Genomic DNA, 22116 nt, shown 5'->3' on the forward strand with positions numbered 1-22116 from the left:
ACATGAGATGGTGGAGGAGAAGGGAACCAGAGTTGCAAGCAACAGAAGTAAGAGAAAGAGAAGGTCCTGGCGCCACTGTGTGATGCTCAACAGGCAGACGTCTCCTCCAGGCCTCGGTGAGCTCAAACCCGGGGCCCCAACAGCAATGCATGCACAACGGTGCGCACACAGACACATAAAACGGACGCAGCAGAGGGAGCGATGGCTGCGATCGCCCCCAGGAGGACAGTCATCTGCTAAAGGAGCAGAGGTGACGATGTGGCTATGGAGGTGATGGGCTTGCTAAGTGCCTGCTGTCCTCCCACGGCTGGCACTGCTGAGCTGGGGGAGCGAGCCCACCGAGACACAGGCTGACCAAGCCTCCAGTTGCCCTGCCTGCCCCTGAGGCCCAGGGTTCCTTCATGTGAAGGAAGCCTGGAACACATCTGTAGATCAGTGCTGTCCTTAGAACTTCCTGCAATGATGGAAGTGTCCTCTAAGGGCCCTGCCGATACAGCTGCCACCAGGCACACGTGGCTACTGAAATGTGGCTGCTGAACGAGGGCCTGGATTTGTATTTGAATTAATTCGGTACATGTGGCCAGGTGGTCACTGTATAGGACAGCGCAGTTCTAAAGTTCTGACACTCTGGGTAGAAACCAAGAGACTTGGGGACACCAAGAGACTTGGCATTGCTATCTCTTCCTTTAGTTGAAGGTACTCTTTGGGAGAGGAAGGCGGCCCTGGGCTCCAGCCTGCAACATTAGGACTGCACGGCCGGGACCACGGGACCTCTACCCGGGACTTTACGGTAAAGGGGGGCATGGGGCCAGAGAAAGCTGTGACACAACGGATGTGACACAGAAAGAACAGTATAGGAGAAGAAGCCCCATAACTTTCCAAGGAAATTAACTGGGCGCAGGCCACGGTCCTCATGACTTCATGCCCCCCACGCTGGTCACCATTAGGCTGTGGAGGTTAGGAGGAGTGGGCCAGGGGTGGGGGGAGAAGCACCCAGAGCCACAGTGAGGGGGACTCACACCTGCCCTCGTCACCGGGTCCTCGGACCACCCACAGACACCTCCTTTGTCCAAACCCAACAGCAGTCAGCCTCCGGGAAGAGCAGGGTGGACACAGCAGAGAGGGCAGGGAGGCGGTCTGTCTTGGAGGCGTCACCAGGCCCGGTGGGTCACCTGGGGATGGGGTTCGGGGGCCGGCAGAGGCTGACGCCAGCTGCCACTACTGCTTGCTTTTTACTGTAAATGGGGTGAGATCTATACCCTTCACAGCTCTGGCCAGCTACCTCGCCTCTCCAAGCCTCAGTCTGCTCATCTGTAAAATGGGAAAATAAAGGGCTCTGGTGATTACAAGGGGCGACACACGAAGGGCTTAGAATAGCTTTGGTCATGGCTAAGTGCTCACTTTAAGTTAGTTATTTGTTTCAAACTCAAAAAAGGCAAAATGAACATCGGAAAAGGGGATATGGGGCCCTGCGGTAGGTCGAGACACAGACTAGGTTCTCTGAATGAAATGAAGTTTCAAAACTCTGAAACAAGTTAAATATGCGATTAAGGAACAGACTTACCACTGATATCTTTGAAAAAGATTCTGAAAAGAAGAGAGGGGACAGAAAACCAAACATGTCCAAAATCCCACTTTCAAAAAGATGGATTCCAGACACATCAGGCCAGTTAGATGTATACTCCTGAAAATATTCTAGAACTGATGATGAAATAGATCGTCTGTGACCCAGTGGAAAAGAACACAGCGATCATCAGAAGACAGCATGAGTTCACAAGTAGGTTGTGCTGTACTATTATTTTTTGACAGGATCATTGGATTAATCACCAAAATACTGTGAAAATAGTGTAGCTTGATTTCGGCAAGAGCGGCGACATGGGGAGGAGGAGTGTGGGGTGAGTGAGAACATAACTGATGCATCTATTGATCTGTAAGAAGATCTCGAACACGGTGCCAACTCCGTGCTATGCAGAGCATTTAGCCGAGACCTGGATAAGGACAGAAAACTCATCTGAAAATGACGCAAAGCTGGAGGAATAGCCGGGATGACACTGGGGCCCAAGAGGTCTGCACCGAACAGGAATACAATTAAGTTCTTCACTGGGGATCTTTCACTGGCCAGACAGTGATTACATGGGATACACGTGGGGTTTCAGTCGTCTGCAGGCCTGGTGCGAGCCGAAGAAGGGATGCAGCCACTGCAAGAAAGCAGCTTCCATCACGTGGGGCTGAGTCATCTCAGGGACCTGATGGTGTGTCTGGGGGCGCCACCGGGAGGCCCTGTGCTGAGCGCCCGGCGTACTCTCTCCTTTAACCCTACAGTCATGCGCCAAGTGAACAGATGGGGGATGAAGCTCAGAGAACAGATCACGTGTAACTCCAAAACCAGAGAGGTGAGCTTTCTGATTTGTCAGATTTCTGCCCCTTTTCAGCCCCGCACTTTCGGAATTCTTAAAGTTGCAATTCATTGCTGATTTAGGTCTTTTAAAAAATAGAGTTAAAGCACCTCATCTCAGAAGACATGGACTAAATATCAAAGGTAGAGCCCCCCATTGATGGTATCAGAGATGAAGACGGAAAATCAGTTTTGAAGGGAGTCGGTCTCCGGCCGCTGCCATTCATGTTCTTGTTCTCTCCTGGGGTATAGAGGCTAGTGTGTTAAATTTTTAGAGGTTCTGGTAAACAGAACCTTAAATTCTCATTAGCAAAATATCTTCTAGTGATGGTATTTCAGATTTGTTAAACTCATTTTTGATAATATATTCCATACTTGTAGGGGGCCTTAAAATAACTTTTCTGTTTTTGACTCTTGTCCAAGGGGCGGTGGGTTAGAGGCTCCACCATGGAGCTGGCATTGTACTGGGGTGTCTGTTGGAGGGGCTGCAGCTAACAGCTCCTCCGCAGCAGGGAGGTGGGCTTGGCCCACCTTCCAGAGGAGCTGAGACCCTCAGGATGAGGTGGGGCTGGCCAGGGGGAGGGGGAGAGCAGGGGAGGTCCAAACCACCGCCAGCAGGTGGGCAGCCTGGACTCGGGGAGGGGGCATAAGGGGTGGGGCACAGGCAGAAGAAGGCTGAGCGGAAACAGACCCCTCGGGGGCAGGTGAGCCGGCCACTGCCACACGTTCAGGCCTCATCACTGTCCATCTTCTCCAGGACGATCTGTTCTAGTTCTTCAGCAGTTTCTCGCACAATGTGGCCTTGAGAGTGACCTTGAGAGTGACCTTGAGAGTGAGTGCAGCTCTGTCCACTGGGGAGACAAGGCCTCTGGGCAGCTGGTCTCAGCGGACCTGGGGTGGAGTCCCGGCTGCACTGCTGACCTCCGCGTGACCTCGGCATGGCTTCTCTGTTCTCTCTGCCAGTTGGCAACCACCTCCACTCGGGATGCCACCCGGCAGAGAAGATGCCTTCACGAGGACCACCGAGGTGCGGTGATACTGTGGAGTGTCCGGCCCTGGAAGGCGCCTTTATTTGGTCTATGTTTTGTGTCGCCAGAAGAGCTTGGTCTCCTCTAAAGTAAACCACGAAACGCAAGATTAAACAGCCCCTGCCAGCCAGTGTCGTCCGGCAGTGCTCTGTTTAAAGTCCCAGGCCTGAGGTCTGCCAAGACCTCTCAGGAAAGCCATACATGGTACGATTCTCTCCCATCCTCATTCAAGCGATGTTTTAATGGACAATAAACAGCAAGCTTTATAAATAAGCAGAAAGGAGGAGTTGGAGATGTTGGGAGGGACATGAAGACTGGGAGTTCTACACTCTGCAAGCAGAACTACACCCCAAATCTAATTTTAGCCATTTGTCCCACAGCAAGAGTTGGAAATGATCTTCAGAAGGAGAGTGAAGGGAGCTGGGGGAAGGGAGAAATTAAGGACCTCTTTGACGCAGCTGTGGATGTCATGGGGTTTCTTCCTGAGCTTTCATTTTTTCCTTCATAACCTTGCCTTGTGGTTAGATCTGACCCTCGCCAGCCGGTCTTTAGTGTGTACACGCTGCTTCTCTGTGGCTAGGAGTTGAAAGTGACCTTCAGGATGATGCAAAAGCCTCCTTCCATCCCATGCTACAAAAGTAGACATCTACCATCTTCCCTGCATACTGTGAGGGAGGGAAGATTTTTAGAATACAGTCAGCCCTCCATACCCACGAACGCGAACCTGCCGATACAGAGGGCCGAGTGTCCCACATCGTTTTACATAAAGGACTTGAGCACCTGCGAACTTCGGTGTGTGCAGGGGGTCGTGGAACTCCGATGAAAATAAATAAAAACTCCCGCCACACATAAGTAGGCTCAGAACTTCTGCTCCAATGCTCTCAACATCGTCACCCCCTGTTGAATTGTGTTGTTTCATTTATCAAGACAGCATCTGTGTTAATGACACTTACACCCATTGCTCCCAGCTTTGTTTCTAACCCAGCGTCTCCTCCACGTCCTTCAGACCTTCAGAGTTCTGGTTTTTTCCCCTTGTCTCCCTTTACCTTTTTCGGACGTTTCAGCAAGTTGACCACATGCTGCTACTCACACTCCGACATGTCTGAGTCCCTCTGAAGTGGGATTCGTGAGCCGGGGTGTGAGCGATGAGGGTCGTGTTTCACCACCGTCCACACGTCGAGCATGCGGGCTCTTCTCTCTGTGCGGTCCTCTTGCCCATCACCCCACGACAGGCTCCCTCTGCTCACTGCGCATGAGCCGCTGGTGATCAAACACTGCGGCAGGAAAACGTCTGACAAATCTGTTCAGCAAGTCCACCACCCTACAGCTGAGTTTACAACACTGGAGATTCAAGTTAACTTTAGCGTGAATCTGAATTCACTCTGTAAAAGCCAACACAGACCACGGAAATGGGAGAGCTCCCCGGACCGGAGTGCCTGTGAGCTGGGGGAGCTGACCAGGCTCTGCATCCGGGACGGCGTGATTTCACACCGAGAGGTTTACGCCATCGAGGATTCTACTGGACCATCTGCATCAGGTCAGAATAAGGCAATTTGGCAAACCCCTGTCCAGCTCTATGTTCAAAGTACTTGAATGTACACTGGAGATGTGATTAAAGCTTTTTTCCCCTCATATTTTCTAGCTATGTTCTTATCTGAAGCAGACAACTGGGTCAGAGTAGAGGGACTCAGACGTTATTACAATGTCACAGATCAAGTGTCAGCATTGCCACCCTGAACACGCCCCACCTCGTCTGGTCTCAGAAGCTAAGCAGGGTCGGGCATGGTTAGTACTTACATGGGAGACTGCCTGGGAATAGCCCGTGCTGTAGGCTTTAAAAAAAGTTTCAGCATTACCAAAATGCCAAATAAGGACGTCTCTTCTATAGTCAGACAAGAAGTACTTCAAGAGAGGATAACTATATAAGCATTAGTATATTATAGATATGTTATATAAATGTATATTATGTATGGCAATAGATATATTACTACTGACATCCCATAAAGTCTAAAAATGATCACTATCGTTGTACCACTAGATCAAAACTAACTGAGAAACTCTTTGCTAGAATGTGGTTCTTTCTTCATGTTACTGTGGGGACTTGAATACACGGACAACCATGCGGCTCCTGGACAAAGGGCAGCTGTGTGGTCCGACATGGTGAAGCCTCTCCCCCACGTCCCAAAGGCAGATAAATCAGAAGTTGAGCCGCACGCACGTGGCATCAGTCATCTGGCCTTTCTGAAACAGAATTCCCTTCCCACATACACTCCCCGTTCCTGCTGTCTTGTGTCCAAGGAAAAGGGCATCAGCTATACATCACCACAGACAGGCTCTCACCATAGAACCAGGGGCCTGTGTGCACCACTCAGGGAAGGCCTCTTGCATAAGAATTATTTGAAAAGAAGTACATACATACAGAGAAGGGTCAGACACATTGTATCTCTACAGACAAAATCCTTAAAAAGAAACATAGCAGGATTAGCAGGATTTGTTTAAGAATAAAGTAGTCTGTTGAGCTTTGGAGTTTATTTCTGTTTAGAAAAAACAGATAAAATTGACAAGATGCAAAGGTCTCACATAATACATTATCACTGATGACTATTCTCTTTACACCCTAACAGGAGCCCTGGCTTAGCCAGTGATGGGAAAAACACAGACAGCAGGAATGCATTTGGGACCCACCATGGACACGCGGAAATACACCACAGTGTGAAAGGGGGACTCGATGACAAGTGATGTTGGGCCAGCCTGTTCCGAGAGCAAGCTGAGACATCAGAGGGACCAACACAGCCATTCTGAGGGGGACGCTTGGGTGTATTCTTTGCCTGCCCTGTGCATGGGGTGCCTTCCCCACACTGGCAGCACCCCCTCCTCTACTAAATCACAGCAGCAACAGAAAACGGTAACGCTACTTTGGTGGGTTCATTTTGTTTTGTTTTTGTTTTTGCAGGGCTATTCAGGTTCCCAGTTTCTTATTTCCATCTTCCTTTTTAGGATTCAGTTCCAAATCCTTAAAGTAGTAGGTGCCTAGCATCTTTCATGAATTTTTCAGGATCCAGTTCTGCCCAGTGATAATGCACTAAAAAGAACAAAGATAAGACACATTACTCAGAAGAGTCCCAAAATTTGCCTTCAATTCACATTAAAATACATGACCAAGCATAACAAAATAGCTGGAGATATCCTTTCAGTTCTTACAACGACAAGAGAATGACAGTGTTTCACTTTACTGTGAAAAATCTGCCGTGTTGTCACGTATAAATCCAAATACCTTCTCACCAAAGAGATGCCAATTTATTAGAATTTCACCCTTAGAGCTCAAAAAGCCACCAACCAAATATCTGGGAATTAAACAACACACTTCTAAATGGACTTTGCATCAAAAAGAAGTCACATGGCAAATTAGAAAATATTTTAAGGTGAGTGAAAATTGAAATACAACAATCAAAATTTGTGACATTCGCCTATAGCAGTGCTTAGAGGAAAATTCAGAGCTTTAAGTGCGTACATTAGAAAATAAGAAAGCTTTTAAGTCAATAATCTGAGTTTCCACCTTAAGGAATTAAAAGAATAAAAGCAAAGTAAACCCAAAACAAGCAGGAGGAGGGGAATAACAAGAGCAGGAAGGAATGAAGTTTCAAACAGAAAAACAAAAGAGAAAATAAATGAAAAGGTCAATAAAATTGATACACTTCTTGTCAGACTTACCAAGAAAAAAGAGAAAAAACAAGTTAGGAATATCAGGAATCAAAGAGACAATGTCAATACAGATTTTACACACATTAGAAGAATAAAAAGGATATATCACAACTTTATGCCCGCAAATTAGACATGGATAAGATGGACAAATCCCTTGAAAAAAATACAAAAGTCTCATTTCCACATCCTTTTAACAATGAGGGAGGCAGAGGGGTGGGGAGCCTAAAGAAAGCATAGGGACAGTGTACAAACTAAATGCTTGTTCTTGGAATATCTTTAATACTGCTCAAAGGAGGGCAGGTTCTTCGGTATAAAATGTCCAAACGTCCTGCGTTTCCTTTTGCAATTCTGAACCCACAACAAAAGCCAGCTGGTTGTGCCAAGATTTGTGTGGCAGGCGTTTGTCATCCAAGTTTAACTAAATCCCAAACTTCACACAGCAGTTTCTATTCCCTCAGACCTAAACTCTAACTGGATGAACTCCAGTAAACTCAAAAGATTACAGTCATTTGCACGCGGTGATGCCACATCTGTGAACATGCTTCCAGATGTACTCAACACAGGTCACGTTCTCAAGAAAGGGTCACGTTATGAGCAGACGCCTCCATGGAATGACCAGCCTTCCATTCTTGAGCCCAGCTTGACACTGAGGCTCACAGGCCCACACAGGAAAGGCTGGTTGGAACTGCAGCTTGTCCATGTTCTTCAGGTCTATCTGGACCCACACAAGGGATCAAAATTTCCCCCAGGCCTACCCTCGTGCTCTGAACCCTGGCTGCCAAAGTACAACACTACTTCCTAGGAGATATCTAAAAAACCACAAGGGGAATACACAACCTAATTCCTGGAGACCTTAATACTCCCGGTTTAAAGTCAAGAAAAGCAACCCACTTGCTCCTATATTTTAATCAAGATGTTAACCCAAACTTAAGAACCTGGGGCCTTTTAATACCTCTTTCCTCACCTGCAATACTAGTAACCGCAATCCTGAAATGAGTTCCCACATTCCACCTTTGGGGAACTCTATCTTCTTGGCACAGATTAAAACCTTTGCTTTTGAACTTAAAATGAGCTTTGGGATCCTGCTTGAATACATTATTCTTTTACATTTGCACCAGTTAAATACTCTACATGTTTTAATGAACTGCGGTAGTAAACTTATGCTTCAAATGTTTGCCATGCAGATGGAGATGGTAAGGTTTACTACAAAAGAATGAACGATCGAGAAGATGTCCATGATAGTATGCTCTATGACAAAAGCAAGTACCTTTATGCAGACAGTATGTCTCTAACTTTGTAAAATTAGAGAGACATAGAGTCACCTGCTTAGAGAAAATGTTATAAATGCATTAAGAAGTGTCTAATAGCCTGGCACCACCATTTCATGGCCTTATGAAAGAAGCTGGTGGGGTGGTTCTCTTTCACTGCATTCAACTGTTGGAGGCAGCAGGGAATAGACCAGGATCAGGAGCAAGGGATCCCTCAACAGCTTGTTTAAACACGGAGTCTCTCAAAGATGCTGACTCCCAGCTGATCTGTTTCTGGCTTCAGGCCATTCGAGCAACCAGAAGACGTGAGTGCTAGTCAGGATACGCACACACCACAGACTGGCTCTCCAAACCACAGTCAAAAGAACCCAACCCAAGTTTTATTTATTTATTTACTTCCAGTCATAGCTGGGAATCTAATATGAGCTCGTTTACACAAAAAAGGCAGGCTGTTCCATGGAAAAACATGAGTTGCTGGGAATTCGATGTTATCAATGAAGGACTCACACAGCCCTTGTAGCAAGTTAGGAGCCCCAGTGAAGCCTCCACTGAACTGTCAGAGCAGACACTCCTCTGGCGCGTGAGTGCTGCATGCGGGTCCTTACTTGGCGGTGAGAACATGGGGACAGTGATGCCATTTTTAACTGCAAAAGGAAAGCTTGGTGTGAACTAATAAAGCAAGCAGGAAAAAACAAAAAACCAACTGATGTCGCCTGATTGTGGAAGGAACAAACTCTGACAGCAGTTTTTGTTTTTTGGATTAAATGCTACCCCATGTAGAATTTGTAACGTATATTTGTATATATTTAACCATGTCCGTCTTACCAAACCTACAGTGGTTCAGATGACAGTCTCAAACTTTACTTTGATCCCTCTAGGCTGGTGCCGCCCAAGCAAACTTTCTGCAGTGACTGACTGTCCTGTACCAGCTCTGTGCCACACAGCAGCCACCAGCCATATGTGGCTACTGGGCACTTGAAATGTGGCTACTGTGACTAAGGAAATTAAACTTTATTTAATTTTAATTAATTTACATTTAAATATCCACATACAGGTAGTGCCTACTTTATTAGCACACTCTAGGTTATCACCAAGCTTAGCTCTGCACTTGAGCAATAAACAGAATCAATTATTATGGCCAGATTCTTGCCAGTTTATTTCTCATAAATAAGGCAACTGAGGAGCAAGCCTGGGCATGAAGTAAATCCAACCTCCCTGCCAGTAGAGTGACATAATATGCCTGCTCCGTACCAGCGAGCAGGCAAACAACATCCTGTATAACAAAGGCCAGAACAACACTTTCGGTTTGGGAACAGTAATCTCCTCCCAGTAAGACGAGGGAAAACAGGGCAAAAAATAACGTTGGAAGAAATACTGCTTAAAATTCCCCAAATGTATTGAAAGACATACATTTATAGATTCCAGAAGCTCAGAAAACCCAAAGCAATCATCAGAATGAGACTTAGATGTTTAACACAGACGCTGGAATTATCAGACAAGGAAGAATAACTATGATTAATATGTTAAGGGCTCTACTGGGAAAAGTAGACAACGTGCGAGAACAGATGGGTTATGTAAGTGGAGACATGGAAGCTCCAGAAAGAATCAAAAGGAAATGCAGAGTGCTTTTGACAGGCTCATCAGCCAAGGGAGGAATCAGTGGGCCTGAAGACAGGTCCCTACAAACTTCCCAAACTGAACTGCAAAGGGAGGAAGGAACGGAAAAAGGAACAGACCATCCAAGAACTGTGGGGCAGTTGCAAAAGGGTTAACATACACACACCAGAAGGAGAAGGCAGAGAGAACAGGGAAGTAACAAAGGCCAAGAACGGCCCAAACTTAATGACAGGAGACGCTGAATCACAGATCCATGAAGCAGAGAACACCAACCAGCAACCACACCCAGACAAATCCTGTGCAAACTGCAAAAAAGCAAAGAGAAAATCTTGAAAGAAGCTGAAGGCGGAGTGGGAGGAGGGGGCACATGGCTGCAGATTACAGAGGACATCTCAGAAGAAACTATGCCAGCAAGGGGAGAGTGGAATAAAATATTTAAAGTGTTCAACCAAAGAAACCACCAAACCAGAATTCTATACCAGCAAAACTATCCCTCAAAAGTGAAGGAGAAACAAAGACTCTCTTTGATCTGCAAGAAATGCTCAAAGAAGTTCTTCGGGCAGAAGGAACACAATACAGCTCTGAAACTTGGACTGACATAATGAAAGGGACAACATCAGAGATGAAATTAAGGTAAAATAAGATCTGTTCTTTTTCTTATTCTTAGTTCATCTAAAAAACTACTTATGAAATGATAACAGTAACAATGCATTGGGTTGTGGAACACATGAAAGTGGCGTGAGTGACACAGGTCACGAGGAACATAAGGGAGGGACTGGGAGATGCTGCCATGAGGCACCTGCACAGGTGAGGAGCCCAGGCTGTTTGCAGGTGGGCTCAGATTTGTTAAAAGTGTATACCACAAACTCTGTTATATCCTATAAGTGACATAATTGTGAATAACTCATTAACCTCACAATGGAAGGTATCATTTCTCTTTGATTGATATGTCACAGAAGATAGATTATTGTTTTCCACTAATTGCATATGCTATCCAGGCATTACTGGGCATCCTAGAATTCTGTAAAAATTTCCCATTATCCTCACATTATTCTTCAAATAGTCCAGATCTTAGTAAATATAAACATCATGGATTTTAAAAAGCTTAGGCCCGGGCTTCCCTGGTGGCGCAGTGGTTGAGAGTCCGCCTGCCGATGCAGGGGACACGGGTTCGTGCCCCGGTCCAGGAAGATCCCACATGCCGTGGAGCGGCTGGGCCTGTGAGCCATGGCCGCTGAGCCTGCGCATCCGGAGACTGTGCTCCGCAACGGGAGAGGCCACAACAGTGAGAGGTCTGCGTATAGCCAAAAAAAAAAAAAGCATAGGCCCATATAACAGTGAATTTGGATTAAATAATATTTTGTCAATGTGTTCTTTGAAAATCTTATTGTATGTTCCTTCAATATCATGAAGTAACACCATAAGTGTTTTGGGGATTTTAGTATTAGCTTATGCCTATGAAAGAAGAAAACAAAATGTATGCTGCAAACTCTAGGGCAGCCGCTGAGAAAAGGTTGTTTAAAGTTAAAAAAAATAAAAACACTACCTCAGAGGCATAGTGTATTTTTATACCATGAAATGCACAGGGACTTGAAAAGTGGTATGAATGTTGACACAGGGAAGCAAAGTGAAGCTCCGGGAATAAAAGATCCCACCTTCTACAGGGAAAAAAACAGTGAAAAGTGATGGAATAGCCTTTTACAGAGCGCGCGCGCGCACACACACACACACACACACACCTGCTCTAGCTCATCAGGAAGAAACGTGCTTGGCCAGGACAAGTCTCACTATACAGACAAAGGTCAAGTTGGAAAAGCAAACAGACGGCAGCTTCCAAAACTTTTTCCTTGCTTGGTTTCGAGGGCTGACATCTGAGGACAGAAACACGGAGTGCTGGCTCGAAGTGCGCCCCTCTCGTGCACACACTCATGATGGCAGTTAAGTCAATACTCAAACGAGTGGATACTGCAGCCTGTGATCACAGGCAGAAACCACACTCTTTTCATGAGAAGTAGCCCTCGTTCCTTTAGCTGTGGGACACAAAGGGGGGAAAACTGAGCTGCAGCCTCACAGGAAACCACGAATCCTCCCAGCAAGAGGAGGAGCCCGAAGGAATGAGACAGAGGACAAAAGAGAAGTTAATTTTAGCAGTTTCACATCCATTTGGTAAAATAAGAAATGTCTGCAATGTGACAGAGAGATGGCGGCACCCTGGGGAGGTCCTCCGAACCAAGTAGGTTTGAGCTCATTTTCAAAGGAACATACACCCAAGATCATGCAGGTTCTCATTCCATTTTCTCTCGCCTCTTTTTTCTCCCTCATGCCTCGGAAACTCAAAGCTGCTCCCCTTCGGGCCTGTGAGGCTCCCCAGGGCTCTTTCCGTTTTTAAAGAAAAGTAAATGAAACCTGCAGCAAATGAAAACTGCAGCTCCCCTCACTGGGGGTGGGGGGGCTGCTGTTTTTCAGTGGAACAGGGCCAATGCCAAGGTTATCTTCTGTCACCATGTAACTGAGCTCTTACAGACATCTGAATACTGGGTGGTGGTTTTGGGGGTCAACTGGGATGACAAAGTCCAGCAGAAGGGGCAACAAATGTCCACGGGCAGCAAACCCCCCAATATATCCATGGAGTACCAGCTGTCGCTTAGCCTAACCCCTTTAAGGTCTGCAAATCCGGGAGCGTGCCTAAAACCCGGGTGCTCTGCTGGGCATGGTGGCTCGTACCCGCCTGCATCTCCCCACTTCGCTGAAGGGATGAGCTTCACTCACTAAGTTCACAGAAGAAAAACCAAAGAAGCAGAAATTACATAACTTACTCACTGTCACACAGAAATTGGTAGGATGCAAATAAGCACCTGACGAGGCTCTGAATCACTGCTGGACCCACTTTATTAATTAGCACAATTAGAAAACTAACCCAAAGAGCAGCCCTGTGCACTGTCTTTATGTGGCACGTTTCACCCCCAGATTTCGGATTTCTGGATGGACCGTAAATCAGAAGCACTGCCGGTATTTCTGACAACAAAACTGACCATGTCAGTGATGAGCAAATCCTCATCATCTTGGAGGGGAAGTTTTATGTAACATAAATGCCACATAAAAGGTTACCGTGTGGGGCTTCTCTGGTGGCGCAGTGGTTGGGAGTCTGCCTGCTGGTGCAGGGGACGTGGGTTCGTGCCCCCGTTTGGGGGGATCCCACATGCCGCAGAGCGGCTGGGCAGCGTGGGCCATGGCCGCTGAGCCTGCGCTCTGCGGCGGGGGAGGCTGTAGCGGTGGGAGGCCCGCATACCGCAAAAAAAAAAAAAAAAAAGGTTACTGTGTGTTCATGAATATTTAACATTATTTATACACCAAATTCCACATTCAGAAGACTCTCCCTAACTTATAACAACTGTTTCAGTTCACAAATAAAAACCAACGGCTTGAGGCCGCAGCGTCAAGATCCAGAACAAGGTGGGGCGACAAATGAGGCCGAGTGTGAAAGGCTCCCCTGTGACTCCGGCTTCTTGCTCACCTGAGTGTGTGACACGCATGAGCCCAGACCCGCGAGCACGGTTTTCACCTCCCCAGAGTTACACTTGGACAGAACATGGTGACTGGGGAAAGTCAACAGGGCCTTACAGGACTGACAATCCCACATGGCCCCCCATAAAACTACGATTCAGCAACCCCTCCTTTCCAAGATCTCCACCCCACCCGTCTGCTCTACTAACGTCTGCCGGCCGGTCTGCCGTGGGCTCGGCAAATCTTCCCAGCACCGGCAGCGGACATCCTGGGGACACTCCGCAGGAGACTCCTGGTCCCCAGCCCCTTCAGAAGGCACAAGCCATCTCACAAGTGTTCCCTCTCGCCATGTGGCATCTCCAGGGCGAACCCAAGGCTGACTTGATTTGAACGACAGTCCACAACCCGAAGGCTCCAGACTGCACGCCCGGCCTGGCTCCTTTGGTTTCTGCAACTGGCCTGTCACTGGCCTGTCGCCTCCAGCCTGCTCCCCACGGCTGCTGGGGTCACCTTTCGAAACTCGGGATCTGACTGTGTCACTTGTGCACTTGACAGCTTTCAAAAGGTTCGCCATGATCCCAGGACAAAACCCACATTTCTCCAAAACCGGACCCTGTATGGCCCGGGCCCCTCTTCCACCCCTGCCTTCAGACAAGCTCCCCAAAAGAGCCCCATGTCCCTTCCCTGGAGCCACGGCCACGTCCCTGTCCACCTGGCCCGCGGTCCTGGCACCGGTGCACTGCCCGGTGCTCTGGCGGGACTGTCTCCTCGCTGCTCCCTGCTCCTGTGAACGCCGCCATGTGATGTGTTCACGGGGAATGAACTTGAGCCGAGGGCCATCCGGCAGCTGGGACAAGCTCCAGAGGCCTGTGACCTCCAGGCAGGGGGGTGGACCCAAGCTACAGGGAACCGTGAGGCACTCCCTTCTCGGGAAAGTGAACAGGCAGCGCTGCGCGGGGGACGTGAAGGCCGCAGGCTGTGAGGGGAGGCCTCCCGCAGCTGCTGAGAGGAGAGCGCAGAGGCAGGAGCTCCCATCTGCCACACTCCAGAAGCGCCAGGAGCTGCAGTCGTTGCCTGACGCGGGCGCGTCTCAACTCTTCTCTCTGCCCTGGAGGCAGCAGATCTCAGGAAGCCACAAGGAACCGCCATGAAACAAGCTCTGCCTCCAAAGCCACCCTGTCCTCTACCCCGACTGGTGACCCCGACGAGAGGCGCCGATGCAGCTCCGGGGGAGCCCTACCTGCGCCCCGGCCCCCTACGGCTCCCGCTCCGAGGACACGTCCCCCTCGGCCCCGCTGCTGGCGCTGCGGTCTTCCTTGCGAGGAGCGCTTCTTTCCTTGCTTGATTCAGAAGGCCCTTTGGCTCTGGTTTTTTCTTTCCTCTGCTGTTGCTTTTCAAGCTTCGACAGCTGGTTATGAAAAAGAAAGAGAATTATTTTACAAATGTAAACTCGTGCCTGTATGTCCAAAGCACCAATTACTTCACAGGCAGCAACCACTAAAAACGCTTTCTGTCTGATAACATGGGGCACCGCAGTGGCTCCGACATGCCAGATCCCACACCAAGTGTCTGTCTGTCAGACACCAGCATCCTTAATACAGACACATCAGACGTATGACGTCCGTCAGATTTCCCCACCACTCTGCCTGTCTTGGGGTTTTGGGGAGGGGCCACTAACAGCCTTCTTTGACAGGCTGAGCAGAGACTGTAAATGAAAAGGCTTTTAGTCTGTTATTTTTTTCTTTGATGTCTCTATAGCTTTTTTCTCACCACTTTGTCTTCCCACTCACTGTTCTCTCCACCATTTGCTGAAGGTGAGAGAAGGCTGTGATAAAGTACATCAGACACATGAGACATCATCTGGGCCCTCGGTTTGTCCTGAGACTGAAGCCTGACTCGTCCACAGCCCAAACCCTGGGTGCTCCCGGCGGGCTGCGTGGTGGCTACACGGGGACACTGCCACAGGGCACACGTCCCACAGGCCACCCAGGGCCACTTCTGCCCTGGGTGTCTCCCCAGCTTGTTCAGAGACCACAGACCGGACAGTGGAAAGACAGATCCGCTGACACTCTGCACAACGGTTCAGCCACCCCAGAAAGACCTGCCAAGAAACTCATCCAAGGAGACGGGCCAAGCCATGGCCACGGGATTTTCTTGGACCATAAAAACCATCTGTGACAAAGCTTGAGACACGGCAACACCCAGGTTCATGGGCCTCCCAGGTCAAGTCTGCAAACATTTTCCCATTCACGTGGAAAGGGGGAAACAGGGAAGGGCCAGACGCTCCCCGCTGGTCTCTGCCCCGTGAAGACGCAAAGGAAAGTTACTGTAACCAACCTGCCAGATCATCGCTTTATTATTCTCAGACTCTGAATTAAACCTTTAGGTAGATCAATAATCAGCAGCTCTCAATTTGGTCCAGAAAACCAAGTTTATTAATGGTGGACTTATGATATTATCTCCCCCACCTCCCAACCCCAGGTGCCTGAACAGCTGTAGTAAACAACCGGCTTGGTTAACAAGCTATTCCATTTTGTGAATGAAGGCTTCACTTCCCCTTTGACCCAGGACTCCCTTCCCAGAAAGCTCACCTGGATAAATTCCCTCTCGTATTGCAGGAAAAGCTCCTGTGAATGTGCACCGTGGTATTGCTTGTATTTAGCAAGAACCTAGAAACAACCTGAGTCCACTGTAGGAGGACAGGTAACTAGAACGTGGCACAGTCCCACAGAGCGATATCTAGAGCAGATGGACATGTATCAAAACAGATACGTCTCTAGGGCTTCCCTGGTGGTGCAGTGGTTGAGACTCCGCCTGCCAATGCAGGGGACACGGGTTCGTGCCCCGGTCCGGGAGGATCCCACATGCCGCGGAGCGGCTGGGCCCGTGAGCCATGGCCGCTGAGCCTGCGCGTCCGGAGCCTGTGCTCCGCAAATGGGAGAGGCCGCAAATGGGAGAGGCCCGCGTACCTCAAAAAAAATAAAAAATTAAAAAAATTAAAAAATTAAAAACCAGATATGTCTCTAAACCCACGTTAGACAAACCAATGTAAGCTTCAGAGGCCAGAACAGTAGGATCCCATTTTCACAAAGCACTACGTGCCACTAATGGGCAGATGGAGGATGGACTGGGAGCATACAAGCAAGTCCAGTTAACTTTGGGGAGAAAGAGAAGAGAATGGGATCATAGTGGGATGAATATACATGGGCTCCAACTGTAACTGTCAGCTTTCACTTCTATAACAACAAAACCAGCTCCAGAACAGAGCTGCTGACCGCTGTCAGACGTGGACTGCTTGCTACTGGCCCTCGGACCACTGACGGTAAGACTCGTGCCAGGATGTAAACCAACACACAGCTTCCTTCGTCAACAAAGTCTTGCTGTGAAAAAGTATCACTGCTAAACTGTGCACTTAGTGGCAAAGCTGAGCTCCTCTGGCCATGGCCTGGTAAAAAACAGCTCAGGTACAGGCACGGTGAATAGGATGATCTTGAGCAAAGATGACAACAGGCTAGCACTTTTTTTTTTTTTTTTTTTGCTCCGTGGCATGTGGGATCTCCCCAGACCGGGGCACGAACCCGTGTCCCCTGCATCGGCAGGCGGACTCTCAACCGCTGCGCCACCAGGGAAGCCCCAGCACTTTTTAATTGAGATAAAATTGACAGACAACATTATATTAGTTTCAGGTGTACAATGTAATGATTCGACACTTGTATACACTGCTAAACCAAAAGGTTAGCGTTTTAAAAATCTGAGTAATGGCTACACAGAGCTCTTTGCTATATATTTCCCTCTGCACTATTATTTTTCCATGAACGATTATTCTTCTCTGTGCCATTCTACCGCAGATGTGGGAGGAATTTCCTTCATCAAGATGCCAGCCTTCCTTTCTTGTTTCCCTTTTGGTGTTAAATGCTCTTTCTTCTAAGAAATGATTAGGATGGTAAATGGGTGCCCTTCTGTCTTGCTCTTTTTCTTGCAAAATGATCTTGGATACACAACATGAATGTACTTAACCGTACTGAGCTGTACAATTAAAAATGGGTGGGATGGTAAATTTTATGTTATGTGTATTTTACAACTAAAAGAATTTTTTATAGTGATATAATTGACGTATAACATTAGTTACAGGTGTACAACATAACGATTCCATAGCTGTACATACTGCGAAATGATCACCACCGTAAGTCTAGTTAGCGTCCATCACCAAAACAATTTCTTAATGACCTTAGAAAACATGAAGTTGGCAATTCGTGCTGGCCCCCTTCCTTTTTTATATTTCATGTCCCTAGTTCATGAAATCCAAACATCTGGGAATCAGTGTTCGGCAGTGAACTGTGATAATCGCCTTCTGCTGTCAGCCGTTTACATTCACATCAGTGTCTGTATGTGTGTTTACACGTGTGTGTTATATGTGTACATATCTGTAGGTGGATGGATACATCTACGAATGCACATATATAACCGTGAACATGTTCCAAGTTAGACACTGAGAAAGCATGATTTTTATTTCCAGAAGAGGCCCTCTCAGTTTTGTTTCCCCTCTTCAGAGGTAAATATAAAAAAATGTTGACTATCGCCAGTGACACAACCAAACCAAGGCTCCCGCACTGCTGAGATTCCATCTCATGCAAAGGCTTGTTTGTGATCCAACCTGTTACTCGCTTTCTACTCTTTAATGCTGCGGAGAAGCCAGATCCTGGCAGGGTGATGGGAATAATCCCCAATGGAAGCAGGCTTCCCAGAGGCTGCTCAGGGCCCCACGGCACCGTCTGACTCTGCACTGGCCCAGAGGCGCCATCAACGTTGAGCCAAACTGCAGAAACATCAGCGCGGCCTTACACCCCAGCTCCATCCCTACCGCCCTGGACCAAGCTTGTGAATCACTGAATCACGAGTGACAATTACCGAAGGGACAGGCACAGCCCGAGTTTCTGTAAACGATGTAATGCTGATTGTCGTTCATTATTTATCTTAAAACAACCCAACCACATATGGCTCCACGCCTCAAAGTAAAAGTTCTCTGAGGGAACATTGTGAACTAACCTAATAAATTTAAGCCTTTTCTCGGAAAACTTGGAATCCAATGCAGCCAAAATGTGGAATTTACATCTTAAGGCAAGAAAGCAATTGGATTTTTTGTTTTTTTGAGGAAACAAATGAGAAAGAAAGAAAAAGAAGAAAAGAAATTGGTGCTGCACACGGACTCCTGTAGCATGTCCACGGCTTTCAGGTTAACGAGCACACTTATGTCAAGGAGAATAAAAACCGCACAGGCCAGTGAACACAGGACCTAGACACCAAAATGGAGGACTTTTGTTTCTTTGTTTGTTTGCTTTTTAATCATCTGAGAGTGTCCATATTGCAAAGGAGACAGTGTCCAAACCATACAGGCTCTAGCGCCTTAAAGAGAAACCCAAACCTTCCAAAGGCAACTCCAGGCACAAGACACGGCCAGGGGTCAGGTAACTGTCCCAAGGCCAGCCCATGCCTCTCACGGTGGATCTCTGAAGAGCGGGGCCAGTGAGGGCGGGCTGGAATATCTAGACCCAAACCTCCCTGACTCACGCCTAAATCCACTGAGAAAATAAAGAACTTTCTTTTTAATTAAGATGACCATGCTCTGATTGCCTAATGTACAAATAAACTAGTTGAACAATGCTCTATCACGGGGCCTGCAAATGTAATAATGCCCTGAGGGACCAGGCAGAAGCAAAATGAGTGAAGTAACTATAAGACTTTAGGGGGCTTCCCTGGTGGCGCAGTGGTTGGGAGTCCGCCTGTCGATGCAGGGGACGCGGGTTCGTGCCCCGGTCCGGGAAGATCCCACGTGCCGCGGAGCGGCTGGGCCCGTGAGCCGTGGCCGCTGGGCCTGCGCGTCCGGAGCCTGTGCTCCGCAGCGGGGGAGGCCACAACAGTGAGAGGCCCGCGTACAGCAAAAAAAAAAAAAAGACTTTAGGGCAGGATGGAGACTGCGGCCACACTGCAGAGGACAAGCCCCACCCACCCACCCACAAGCCCTACCAGGGCATTCACATTTTCTTTTTAAACAAGCATCTGCACAAAGGTATAAAGTAAATGGGGTAGATTGAGCCCCCCATAGGTACCCCGCTTTGCACCTCCGCCCACCTGATCTCGACTGCTCTGAACAACCCCGTAACAGTTGTATTCTCATCAGCGTCCCCTGGAGAAGCCACTGTCGGCAGCCTACGCTATAGTCATCCTCGAGCTCCCTCCTCTCTCCCTGCTGGCATGAGCAGCCTTCTGCTCAGAAGTAGCACTGTCTGAGCCTGCTGTCACATGGTCAGGGGACAGCATTCACAGCCACCAGGACCTGAGGGACCACCAGGGGGCTTCAGAGAAAGGTTTCTCTCCCAAATAAACAGAGGTGCATGGAGACCTGGGGACGGACAAAGACCTCTGGAGCGGTGGCAGCTCTTGGAACGAGATGGGGTGTCCAGGGGTACAGAGACACCTCCGGGGAGGGGTAAAGCCAAGCCGGAGGAATCAGCCATCCTTTTGGGGGGTGGGTCACTAAGCTCCTCCCTGTTTCAGCCACACTCGGCCAGGTTTGGAGCATGTGCAGCTGAAAGCAAAGCATCTCATCACACACTCATCGAAGTAAAGGAGAAACGGGCCTTCAAGAGGGTGGGGGGCTTGCTCAGGTGTCACGCACGGGGTGCAAAAGGCAGAGACGGGACCAGGCCTCTAGACGCCAAACTCCGTATTCTTTCCAGGGCATCACACGGCCCCTCTTCCTTAATCTATGAACTTCATTTCAGAGATATTTATTGAGCACTGGGCTACACGTCATGCCCTGTCCTAGGTGCCAGGGACACAGAGGAGAACCAAGCAGAGCGCTGGCTTTCCTGGGGCCGACTGCCCATCACATAAATAACTGGCAGCTCCCACTGCCAGGCTCTGTTCTCAGCCCTCGGCATGCACGAGGGCACCATCACCATCCCCACTCTGAGGTGAAGCCGAGGGCGCCGGCGCCCCCAGCATCCTGCCTGAAGCACTTGTCCTCGCTGGTGGAGAACACGCAGGGACCTCAACCTCCTCCCTTTGCCCTGACGCGGATCCTGCTCCGCGGTGGTCCAGCAGCAAGCCGCCGTAGGACCTCAACGTGACTGTGTGTTTCCACCCTGTGGCTGAAGAATCAGAAGGCGCAACCTAAGCTGAGTGAGCCGGAAACGAGGCTGGAGGAGGAAGCAGGATGGGGAAGCCCCCAAAGACAAGAGGGCCCAGAGGGAGCTCTCCAGGGCCCCTGATCCTGACCCAAGGAAAGGCCCTGTCAGTGGGGCCCATCAGTGGCAGCGGGAGAGGAGGACCAGGGTGACGGAGACCAGTCTGGCCCAGGCCGGCCACTGATACGGGGCAGCCCCGGAAAGCAGTGAGCATCAGAGCATCATAGCAGGGAACACAGGGCGGCCAGCATGTGGAGGGCTCGCGGAGGGTTGGGGGCAGGCCCCCAAGTTCTGGGAGGGCTGACGGAAGCAGGGCTGAGAGCGGGACAGGAGTCCCTGGAGGAGGGAGGAGAAGGCCTCCCAGGACCAGCATGGGACTCTGTGTTCGCGCTTCACCACCAGCCACGCTGCAGGCCCCCCGGGCACAGGGTGATGACACAGAGGTGACTGAACTGGACATCAAGGGCTGCACGAGACAGGCTGAGGAGCGAGGGGCCGAGTGAGGTCAAGGCCACCAGGAGAAGCAGGGGAGGGGGTTAAGTCCTGCCCGGGGCGCAGCACCCACGGTAAGGGGGGCGTCCGGCCGGGAGCGCATGGGGTCAGCGCACTGTGGGGTCACTGTCACCCAGGACTGGGGCACAAACGGGATGCTGGCCGGCTGGGGGGATAGGTGTGGGAGAGCCCTGAGTCTCCATTGATGACCACGGCCGTGGTGATGGGCAGTCCGCAGTGCGCATGAGACACTGGACAAATGAGCATGGGGGAGGGGAGTGACCAGGTGATGGCCTCCGGGGGACGGGAGGCTCCGGCTCGAGCCCCTGTCGGCGGCGTAACTAATGCTCTTCAGCAGCACAAGAGAAGGAAACACGTGGGACCCACAGAGCAGGGCGCCGTGTGGGCGCTCCAGAGGAGGGACCCCTCCCGGGGCAGGGGGCGGACAGCAGACCACTGGAAGGGGAGAAGCGGAGACCCTCGGGCTGGCCGTTTGTCCTCTGTGCCTCTACTGCCAGGCCGCCTGCCCTGGGCACCGGAGGACGGGCTCTGAGACGTGTGAGCTACTCCTACCTGCCCGGGTCTTTCTCATAGAACAGCGCTGCTGAAGCATCTCCAAAGGCAGATCCCTTCACCCTGTGGGCTGATCCAGTGGACGATGACACAGAACATTAAATGAAGGAGCCCCTCCAGGCTGCCGTGGACACCACAAGCTCCCAGGACGCGCTCTGCGTACAGTCAGACTCTGGGCGCCCCCGAGATTCCACGTGTGCAGGGGAGGCCCAGCCAAGGGCTCTGCTCTGCAGCTGCGGACACCAATCCAGGCTGGGAGGGTTCAAAGGAGCTGGCAGAGAGGTCTGTGTCTGCAGTTGCCACCACCCGCCTGCCTCTTTTGGGAACGTCCCAACCACGCAGCTGACAGG

The 22116-nt window shown here is 49.6% G+C and overlaps 1 protein-coding gene across 1 annotated transcript in view; it reads right to left on the reverse strand.

Annotated features, from left to right (window-relative positions):
- Positions 1-5937: 5937 nt before the first annotated feature.
- DTD1 (D-aminoacyl-tRNA deacylase 1) overlaps positions 5938-22116 on the reverse strand; it is a 103784-nt gene continuing 87605 nt past the window's right edge. The window contains exons 5-6 of the mRNA XM_004270411.3: positions 14755-14922; positions 5938-6505 (exon numbers count right to left, since the gene is read on the reverse strand). Coding sequence (XP_004270459.1) covers positions 14770-14922 — 153 coding nt within the window. The 3' untranslated portion in view covers positions 5938-6505; positions 14755-14769. The remainder of the gene's footprint in view (positions 6506-14754; positions 14923-22116) is intronic.

This window comes from Orcinus orca, chromosome 16, assembly GCF_937001465.1.
Source record: "Orcinus orca chromosome 16, mOrcOrc1.1, whole genome shotgun sequence".
Taxonomy (NCBI): Eukaryota; Metazoa; Chordata; class Mammalia; order Artiodactyla; family Delphinidae; genus Orcinus; species Orcinus orca.